The sequence below is a fragment of the Oryza brachyantha genome, chromosome 3 (genome assembly GCF_000231095.2).
Source record: "Oryza brachyantha chromosome 3, ObraRS2, whole genome shotgun sequence".
In the NCBI taxonomy this organism is placed as follows: Eukaryota; Viridiplantae; Streptophyta; class Magnoliopsida; order Poales; family Poaceae; genus Oryza; species Oryza brachyantha.
The window spans coordinates 6,609,845-6,621,121 of record NC_023165.2 but is presented as its reverse complement, the minus strand read 5'-3'; the positions used below and the strand labels follow the sequence as shown (position 1 = coordinate 6,621,121).

At 41.9% G+C, this 11,277-nt stretch overlaps 1 protein-coding gene across 1 annotated transcript; it reads left to right on the top strand.

The window, feature by feature from the left end:
• Positions 1-1,187: 1,187 nt before the first annotated feature.
• Positions 1,188-11,002, top strand: LOC102704683 (brefeldin A-inhibited guanine nucleotide-exchange protein 2). Its single transcript, XM_006649670.3, has 11 exons — positions 1,188-2,459; positions 4,811-5,128; positions 5,224-5,569; positions 5,736-6,158; positions 6,242-6,528; positions 6,690-6,963; positions 7,536-8,014; positions 8,122-8,443; positions 8,528-8,888; positions 8,993-9,678; positions 10,057-11,002. The coding sequence occupies exons 1-11, from the start codon at positions 1,198-1,200 to the stop codon at positions 10,663-10,665; spliced, it is 5,367 nt and encodes a 1,788-aa protein (XP_006649733.2). The 5' UTR covers positions 1,188-1,197; the 3' UTR covers positions 10,666-11,002.
• The last annotated feature ends 275 nt before the right edge of the window (positions 11,003-11,277 follow it).

Sequence of the window (11,277 nt, the reverse complement as noted above, 5' to 3'; positions counted from 1 at the left end):
CTGTAATACTTATGGCTAATCACTTTCTAATTAGGCTTAAAAGATTCGTCTCAAGATTTCTTTCTTAACTGTACAATTAGTTTTTTGATTCATCTATGTTTAATGCTTTATTTAGGTATCCAAAAATTTGATGTGATATTTTTAAAAAAAATTTTTGGGAACTAAATAAGGCCTAAGAGCAGAAACAATAGCAGGCTATAAGCCAGCTGTAAGCATATTTTAAAAAGATAAAATAGAAGAGAAAAGAGAGATGGACTACTAATTTGTAGCCAGCTGCATACGAGCTCCAAGACAAAATATGTGTATGACATGTGGGACCATTTATTTAATGTTATGTAGACAACTATTATATAAGTTGAATATTAAATTGATTATAAATAAATTAGTTGGCTGTACTAATGAACTTGCTCTAACTTGTTTACAACCGACTGGCCTGTCAGCTGACGCAAAATCTTCTGCACGTACGCATCATCTCTTGCGCGCAATCGAAAAAGGCTAGGTTAGTGAAGAAACATTGCGTGTTTTCGCGCGCCTGGTGATATTTATTCACGCCACTGTAGATCATTCCATGCGTCTTAGGATGTCATGACGTGAATATGTGATGCTGCCCATGGTTTTCATATGATCGCCATGCGTTAATTTCTTGTTACCACGAAGTCACGAACTGCTCAGCATTCGTCCGCCAATTATTATTACGAAAAATGAAACTGAACTGGACCACATTTTGGGCCTAATTTACGGAGCCCATTACAGAAGCCCAAACTATGTGCAGCCCAAAGGCCATAGCTCAAAGAGGCCTCCACCTAGGCACCTCGGCCCCGCCACCGCCAACTCATCGTGAGCCCCGATTTCAGTCACCTCGCCTCGCATCTCTCGATAACCCGCGTATTAATCGTCCCCTTTTAATAGCGGAAACCAACAGTAATATCCCACTGACAGAGGGGCCCACAGGCACGCGTCCCCACCAGCCAGAGGCTGCTCGTAGACCCGTCGCAAAGAGAATCCCCTGCCAAATCTACGCACGCGACGCGACGGTCTCTCTCCGCTCTCTCTCCGCTCTCTCCTTTCTCCCCAACCTCCACTCGCCGATCCAAACCACCTCAAAGCCCCCGGACCGAACCACTCTCCTGCGCCCCCGCCCAGATCCAGATCCACCCGGCGCGGCGGTGCCGCAGCCACCGGATCCGTCGAGGAATAATGGCTTCCCCGGCGGCGGTGCCGCCGCCTACGCCGCCGGAGTCCGACCCGCGGCTCGTGGAGGCCTTCGTGCCCTTCCTGGAGAAGCTCGTCAAAAACGCCTCGTGGCGCAACAAGGCGCACTCCAAGCTCTCCCACACTGCCAAGTCCATCCTCGACCGCCTGCAGAACCCGCCGCCGGCCGCGGCGGCGCAGGCGCCGTCCACGCCCACCTGCCCCACGACGCCCACTTCCTCCTCCTCGCAACCGGGCCCGCTCCGCAGCCTGTCGCTCGCGGACTCGGAGCTGCTCCTCGGCCCCATCACCTCCGCGCTCGGCTCCGGCAGCGCCAAGCTCGCCGAGGCAGGGCTCGAGCTGCTCCACAGGCTGATCGCGCACTCCTACATCCATGGTGAGGCTGACCCTTCCGCCGACCCCTCGGCGCAGCTCGTCGCGTCCCTCCTCGATGCCGCCTGCAATGCGCTCCACCTTGATGACGAGCACATCGAGCTCCTCCTCCTCAAGACGCTCCTCTCGGCGGTCACCTCCACGTCCGTGCGCCTCCATGGAGATTGCCTGCTCCGCGCCGTGCGTGCTTGCTATGATATGTACCTGGGGAGCCGCAGCGTGGTGAACCAGGCCACTGCTAAGGCGTCGCTCGTGCAAATGCTGGTGATCGTGTTCCGCCGCATGGAGGCGGACTCCTCAACGGTGCCTGTGCAACCCATCGTTGTGGCTGACGTGATCGAGCTGCCTGACGCTGCTTCTGGTTCATCGCCTGCTGCTGATGCCAACTTTGTACAGGGATTCATCTCGAAGATCATTGGAGACATTGATGGTGCACTAACACCGCTGGCACGGACGACTTCGTCCACAGTTGCAGGTGCAGGTGGAGCAGCGGCCCATGATGGCGCATTTGAGACAACAGCAGCAGAGGAAGGGGCACATCCGGCAGATTTGCTTGATTCAACAGACAAAGATATGCTAGACGCCAAATACTGGGAGATCAACATGTACAAGTCTGCTCTTGAGGGTCGGAAGGATGAGCTTGGTGTTGAGGGGGCAGTGGTGGGAACTTTGGATGATGATGCTGATGTGAGGATTGGAAATAAACTGCGAAGAGACGCTTTCTTGGTTTTCCGTGCATTGTGCAAGCTCTCCATGAAGACACCTCCCAAGGATGCACCAGCTGATCCCATTGTTATGCGTGGGAAGATCCTTGCTCTTGAACTTCTCAAGATATTGCTTGAAAATGCTGGCGCTGTTTTCCGGACCAGTGAGAGGTACAAATACTCTTTACCCAAATTCAATCTGCATTTTTTTGTGCTGAGGTAATCTGAGTTTATCTTTATATTCATCAGCAACGTCAAGCAAAAACTGGCACACCACTTTATTATTTATTCCATGAAGAATGGTGTACTAACGTCCAACTGTCTAAGTAAACGAAAAAGATCTTAACCAATCATCCTGAAAATACCAGGCGTTGATTTGCTAATTGTAGCGCAGCTGGATTAATTTGTTGATACTGGATAATGTTTCTATGTAAAAATATGCACCAGAAGTCAATTTTGATATTCTTGTTTTGTCATTTTATGGAAGTTAGAGTAGTGTGGTTTCTTTTTTATTTCAGAAATAATGATGAAAATTGAGATTGGAATGCATTGAACATAAAACAATGCCACGCCTTTTCTACGCTGATGTTGATTTCATCAGTCACAGCTGTTGGCAAGAAAATAGCACCAGTCCTGATATAAGTGTTAGGCTGCCCTATTAAGGTATATGACTGTTTGACTGATAATTTTAGTGGACTGTGCAATCGGTCAATTGTCCTAACAGTCGGGTGCTCTTCTATGCTGCTGGCATTCTGAACTGTTTGAGTGGTCAAAATGGCAACTAGTTAAGCTGACAAAATGAAGCCCAAGTTGATGAACTGAAAGTCCTGCCCTATAGATGCCAATGTACTATAACCTTTTTATGGAAAAGATTCGTGGCCATATATTCCTTGTACTCTTTTCTTTGATAATAGTTGAGTTTCTGCAAGACGATGACCTCAATTCTGTATGTTTCATATGTTATGAGGTGTAGGCGAGCTTGCACTGTCATTTTGCTTTGTGCAACCTGTTGTGTTGTATTTAAGTTGGTGCATTAGATCTTCCCTACTTTATACTTGGAAAATAGCTGAAAACAATTAGAGATGTGATTGCCGTGAAGCCATAAAAATTGACTTATAATACACTGAAATCTTGGGCCGAAAGTTCACTAAACCCAACCCTATACTGCTTAAGTACATGTGACAGCTACCTTGCCACCACTTAAGCACACAAAGGATTACCCTGGGAATATATATTTGTGTCCTCAAGAACTATATGCTAGCATGATATGGCTAAGAGCATCTTCAACAGAGTTGATACTTGATACTTGCCTCACCAAGCCAAATTTTAGCAATTTTGATCATAATCCGAGCTCCAACAAATTTGCTAACCGGATGGCTTGGCCATCCAGCTGGCCAAAGCTGTCCACAAAAATTCTCTTGCCAATCGTGGGCCCCACACATGGGTCCCACACATCTTCCCTTTCTCCCCTCACATCATTTACTCTCTCTCACTCCCAGCTATTATAGAGTATAGATTGTGTATTAGCAAAAGCTTGTCATACTTTTCTTAAGAAAAGGAACAGCTTGACATGCAAGTATAGGTTGGTATTGAGTCCCCGTTTGGTAGGGCTTCGGACTCCAGCTCCTAACTCTAAACTCTCACTCCAGTGGGAGCTAACTTCTATAGGAGCCGGAGAGCAGCTCAAAACTGTTTGGCTAGATGTGTCAGCTCTAGAACTCCTAAAAAGAGAGGTTCGAGAATAGGTTGACAATAATACCCTTGTAACTGATTGTATTAGCAAAAACCTAGCTCCACCACTGTAGTTCATTTTTTAGGAGCAGCTCCGCTAACTCCGCTCTAAAAAAATTAGAATCTTTACCGTTTAGCACAACTCCGGTTCTAGGTAACTTGGAGTTGGGAGCTAGAGTTGCGCCAAATGGAGCCTGATTTTGTATGAACTGCATTTTTTGGAGAGGGAACTAGCCGTTAGGATTTAGAGAGTTGGAAATGGAGAGGCTGTTGGAGTGTTTAGCAGATATGGAGAAGAATCGTTTTGGCTAGTTGTCTAAATGGACAAATGGAGATGATCTAAGCACTTCATATGAGATCAGTCCCACGTACTGTGCAGTCACTTCGTATGGACTAATGTGTAACGCTGTTCAGCTAGGTTGTCTTGTTCACTCTTCTGAAGCTTACATAATTGGAAGGACACAACATATTCATGGCAGATGACCATAATCATCACTATGATTAGATGTCAAGTCAGGATACTTGATGCTAAGAAATGATTGAAATAAAAATGTTGAACATAGTTTGCGAATGATGATTACTATTCACCTGTCCATTTTGAGCAGCTTCTTTTCAAATATGTGATGAGCACAATATATTTGGTTTATGTAAGTAATGCAATTGTATTTTGATATTAGATGTGCTATTGTCATATCATTCTATATCAGCTAAAGAGAGTTACCTATTTTCTTGATGCTTGTTTTCTCAGAATATTTCTATACGTTCTTACTATTTTGTCTCAATCTATTCAGATTCCTAGGTGCTATCAAACAGTATCTGTGCCTTTCGCTTTTGAAGAACTGTGCCTCAGCACATATGATAGTTTTTCAGCTATCTTGTTCCATTTTCATTAGCTTGGTTGCAAGATTCAGACCAGGATTGAAGGCAGAGATTGGAGTATTCTTTCCCATGATCATTCTGAGAGTTTTGGAAAATATTGCTCAACCAAATTATCAAGCAAAGTTGATTGTTCTTCGTTTTCTGGAAAAGCTCTGTGCTGATTCTCAAATCTTGGTAGACATTTTTATTAATTATGATTGTGATGTACACTCATCAAACATATTTGAAAGGTACTATACATAACCCTAATTGGGCAATAGGGAGGTTCTTATTTTTTAAAAAAACTAACCATATGTATCTTTTTTTAAAAAAAAATGGGCTACAGGATGGTTAATGGTCTGCTAAAAACAGCTCAAGGGCCTCCAGCAGGCCTGTCCACCACATTAGTTCCTCCCCAGGACACCACAATGAAAAGTGAAGCTATGAAATGCTTAGTTGCTATTCTGAGATCCATGGGAGATTGGATGAATAAGCAGCTACGAATTCCAGATCCTGACTCTCCTAATGTAGAGTCAGAGCAAAACGATAATGATGGAGGACATGAGCTTCCCCACACAGAGGATAATGGAGATGAATGTAGTGAAGCATCTGATTCTCATTCAGAAATGTCAAATGGGGTTTCAGAGGCTGCATCTTTGGAGCAGCGCCGAGCTTACAAGATGGAACTTCAGGTGGATGTTATTACACATTTAGTTATTTACTTATTTATATATGTATCTGTTGGTGGGAGTGTGCTGGATGTTATCCTTTGCTGTATGATTTGCTGCTGTTCTATTGTATATTTGTCTTCTTTTTTTTCTCATTTGTATTTGGTCGATTGATTTATATGAATGGCAGGAAGGTATCTCTCTATTTAATCGGAAGCCCAGAAAGGGAATTGAGTTCTTAATAAATGCCAACAAGGTGGGGGAGTCACCTGAGGAAATAGCTGCTTTCTTAAAAAGTGCTTCTGGTTTAAACAAGACTATGATTGGAGATTATTTAGGGGAGAGGGAAGATTTATCCCTCAAAGTCATGCATTCATATGTGGATTCATTTGATTTTCAAGGCATGGAGTTTGATGAAGCGATTCGAGCTTTTCTTCAAGGTTTCAGGTTGCCTGGAGAAGCTCAAAAGATTGATCGGATTATGGAAAAATTTGCAGAGCGTTACTGCAAATGTAACCCAAAGGCCTTTTCCAGTGCAGATACAGCTTATGTCCTTGCTTATTCAGTCATAATGCTGAACACTGATGCACATAATCCGATGGTTAAAAATAAGGTATATTTCTTATTGACTAAGTATTTGAGTGATATACACTTTACACAGCTCTTGGTTCTGTTGTAATGTATTAATTAATGCAGATGTCACCAGAAGATTTCATCAGAAACAATCGAGGTATTGATGATGGGAAAGACCTGCCTGAGGAATTTATGAGGTCCTTGTATGAAAGGATTTGGAAAAAAGAGATTAAAATGAAAGAAGAAGAATTTGTTCCCCAACAGCAAAAATCAACAAACTCTAACAAAATTCTTGGATTGGATAACATTCTTAATATTGTCATACGCAAACGAGACTCACCTATGGAGACAAGCGATGATCTCATTAAGCATATGCAGGAGCAATTCAAAGAAAAGGCTCGCATGTCCGAGTAAGTCATGGTAGATGTCTAGATGGATAGCTCTATACCTATGGACACTAAATGCATGTTTTCCTTGGTCATTTTTCTTTTCTGTCCATTAGATTTCACAAGTCCTTTTTGGGTTTGTCTTGTGTAAAATATTTATCTGGAATGTTTTATGAATGAATTAGGTCAGTATTTTATCCAGCAACAGATGTGGTAATCTTGAAGTTCATGGTTGAGGTTTGCTGGGCTCCTATGCTTGCTGCCTTCAGTGTTCCACTTGACCAGAGTGACGATGAGATTGTCATAGCCCAGTGCCTTGAAGGATTTCGCAGCGCAATCCACGTTACTGCAGCTATGTCTATGAAGACTCAAAGGGATGCATTTGTCACTTCACTTGCTAAGTTTACATCTCTTCACTCTGCTGCAGATATCAAGCAGAAAAATATTGAAGCCATTAAGGTATGTTCTACCTGCTGTGATGCAAATATTAGTAGTGATTAGCTGTTATCACGGCAGAGCTGCTACTATTAGTATTGTTATTGTTGTGAAACATTTATGTTTTGTATCACTTATATTGGCTTCAGGATTATAGTTGTATCTTTTTCCCTTTGGCTGTTTCATGTTATAGGACTGTTCAATTGTCTCATGCATGTTAAATGTTTGTGATTGTGTCATTTTTTAGTTTAGTGGTGATGGAAGAGACAAGACCTGTACTTGTTAGAGATACTGTATAGTCTGTATTCATGTCTTGTATAGTTGCATGTACTGATCATTTGGATAATTGTCATTGAAACTGTGAGCTGCTGCCGTTCTGGATAGGCAGATGGTGGAGGGAAACATTAAAATTAACTCAGTCAAATTTTAATCTTAGTCCCTTTTGGCTGACATTTTAAAATTTTCATTATGTTTTTTTGTTGCAATCATATGCCGTGGTTCTAATTGCATGGTTTAATATCAGTTTTTGCATAATGATAAAAATATGTTTTCGATGTTCTCATGCTAATTTGTTGTGGTGATGGATTGCTTCGCAGGCAATTCTATTAATTGCAGATGAAGATGGAAATTACTTGCAAGAAGCATGGGAGCATATATTAACCTGTGTTTCTCGTTTTGAAAATCTACATCTCGTAGGAGAAGGTGCTCCTCCAGATGCTTCTTTCTTCGCACTGCAACAGCCAGATGTTGATAAATCAAAACAGACCAAGTCATCCATTCTTCCTGTTTTAAAAAAGAAGTCCCCAAATGCTGGTCCAACCTCTAAACGAGGTTCCTATGATAGTGCTGGTGTGGGTGGCAAAGCTTCTGGGGTTGATCAAATGAACAATGTGGTGACAAGCCTCTTAGAACAAGTTGGCATGGCTGAAATGAATCGTGTATTCGCAAGAAGTCAAAAACTCAACAGTGAAGGCATAATTGACTTTGTAAAGGCTCTTTGTAAAGTCTCCATGGAGGAATTACGATCTGCTTCCGATCCGCGGGTTTTTAGTCTGACAAAGATTGTTGAGATTGCGTGAGTCCTGGACTTCATATATTCACATTCCATGTGTCTTCATACTTTTGTTCTATCTGTATCTAGTATATAGACAATGTATGATCATTATCCCCTTTCTCATGTAGGCACTACAATATGAACCGCATCAGGCTTGTTTGGTCAAGCATATGGCACGTCTTGTCTGAATTTTTCGTTACAATTGGCTGCTCAGAAAACCTCTCAATTGCAATATTTGCCATGGACTCATTGAGGCAGCTGGCAATGAAGTTTCTGGAACGAGAAGAGCTGGCTAACTACAATTTCCAGAATGAATTTATGAAGCCTTTTGTTGTTGTAATGAGGAAGAGTCGAGCTGTTGAGATCAGAGAACTAATCATCAGATGTGTCTCCCAAATGGTCTTGGCACGTGTTAGTCATGTGAAGTCAGGGTGGAAGAGTATGTTTATGGTATGGAATCTTTAATTGTTGATTGTCTGATTTGTTTCATTCCTCATCCCTCTGAATATTGATTATTTGTTACATATTTTTCAGGTCTTTGCAACAGCATCATATGATGACCATAAAAATATTGTACTCCTGGCATTTGAAATTATTGAGAAGATATTGCGGGAGTACTTTCCGTACATTACTGAGACCGAGTCAACAACTTTCACTGATTGTGTGAACTGTCTTATTGCATTTACTAATAGTAGGTTTAACAAGGATATAAGCCTTAATGCAATCGGTTTTCTTCGATTCTGTGCGGCAAAGCTAGCAGAAGGTGACATTGGATCCTCTTCAAGGTTGAAGGAAAATCCACCTTCTCCTCGTTTGACCAAGGATGGAAAGCAGGAAACTGCAATTCTTGTTGATAAGGATGATAATATACACTTTTGGTTTCCTTTATTAGCAGGTAACTACCTTTTCTTGTTCTGCATGCACCTTTACTGCTGCTTTCAGTTGAGCTGTGTACAAATAGTAGGAATAATGTGTTCCCGGCTTTTCAAAACCATGCAGGATTGTCTGAACTTACCTTTGACCTACGACCTGAAATCAGGAAAAGTGCATTGCAGGTGTTATTTGACACATTAAGAAACCATGGTCATCTCTTCTCCTTGCCTTTGTGGGAGAAGGTGTTTGATTCAGTGCTTTTCCCAATATTTGATTATGTGCGTCATGCTATTGATCCATCTAGTAGTTCTCCACAAGGACAAAATGTGGAAAGTGATCCTTCAGAACTTGATCAGGATGCATGGCTATATGAGACATGTACTTTGGCCCTTCAGCTAGTTGTGGACCTCTTTGTTAAATTCTATGACACAGTTAACCCTCTTCTTAGAAAAGTTCTTTCGCTCTTGACGAGTTTCATAAAGCGTCCCCACCAGAGTCTTGCTGGCATAGGTATTGCTGCATTTGTTCGTTTGATGAGCAGTGCTGGATCTGTCTTCGTTGATGAAAAATGGTTAGAGGTGGTATTGTCGTTGAAAGAAGCTGCCACTGAGACCCTTCCTGATTTTTCTTATATTGCATCTGGAGCTTACCTTGAAAATGTACCAATAGAAAATGGAGGCTCTTCAGAAAAGAGAGAAGATGAGCCTCAACCATTGGAGGATGGCACCGAAGAAGCTTCAAGATCAAGGAACTTGTATTTTGCAATTGGTGATGCCAAATGCCGGGCTGCTGTCCAACTCCTATTGATTCAGGTCTGTACTATTTCCTTTTGAGAACAGTTGTTTGGTAAACTAGTTCTTAGTTGATCTTTGTTTAAAATCATATTCTTTTCATCTTATGATTTCCTGATGATTTCTTTATTAGAAACAGCAGAAGTACTTTTGTGGAGAATTAATTATCAACCTTATTAATGTTCATTAATTTATTTTGTTTACAAGATTGTCATATTGACTGCAACTTACAAATTCTGCACTAATTTCACTTGTTTACAGGATTTGTTATTAACCTTCCACTCAACAGCCTTTAGTTTCATAGCCCTATCTTTGTGGATTTGTACCGAGTTCTTCATTTCATTGTTCTTCAAATGATACATGATCCCTGTTTACTTATTTTCATGTTATTTTTTGTAGGCTGTGATGGAGATATATAACATGTACAGAGCTCGGTTATCATCACAAAACACTGTGATCCTCTTTGAGGCATTGCACACAGTTGCTACTCATGCTCATAAAATAAACAGTGATAATGACCTGCGGTCCAAGTTGCAGGAGTTGGGCTCCATGACCCAAATGCAGGACCCACCTCTTTTACGCCTCGAGAATGAGTCATATCAGCTGTGTCTGTCTATCCTCCAGAACATTTGCTTGGACAGATCTCCTGACGAAGGGAGCGTAGAGGTGGAAAGCCACCTTGTTGGACTATGCAAAGAAGTCCTCGAAGTGTACCTGAGCACCGCAAACCCCTCTCAGCTTTCTGGTGCTGCGCAGCCACTTGGTCATTGGCTTATTCCGGTCGGTTCTTCAAAGCGGAGAGAGCTTGCAGCCCGGGCACCTCTTGTTGTCTCAACCTTGCAAGCTATCAGCGGCCTCGGTGACTCGTCTTTTGAGAAGAACCTTGGCCAGTTCTTCCCCCTTCTTGCAGGCCTGATAAGCTGCGAACATGGTTCGAGCGAAGTTCAGGTGGCATTGAGTGATATGTTTAGCACCTGGGTTGGTCCTGTCGTGCTTCAATCCTGCTGATGCCCGGGCCCTTATATGATAATATGTTATATAGTATATCTCCACATGTAAGTTATTCTTTGTTTTATTGCCATTTCTCGATGTTTCGCCATTCCCCATTTTGTTCTGTTTATCATTCTAGTTATTGGGGGGAGGTTGTCTCGTGCAGAGCTGAACAATGTAGTTTTTTATACATTAATTTCTTTTTAGCTTTGGGGAGAGTGTATGTTACAAGATGACTGAATTCTGTACGGTAGCTTAGTTGAAAACTGTGGCTTTTCTGTTGCCAAGTTCAAAATAGATATGTTTTGCATTAGTTAATGCCTATGGTTGAAATAATGGCAGCTTCTGAGCTGTTCTGTATATATGTACTCTTGTTTAGGATTTTTGCAACAGATTTGACTGATGAAACGAAAAGGTTTAGAGACTGCGATTGACAAGCACACGAGATTGCGAGCATCCTTCGATTTACCCCATCCTTTTGCTTCTAAAATTCAAATTTTTTGCTTTAAAGTTGATTTAGGGATTTTTACCAAAGTTTATTTTTCAACCTTGACTTTTAGATCGCTAAGAATAATTAATATAAAAGTTTTATTCACTGATTATTTTTTATTTGTAAATATACCTTAAACA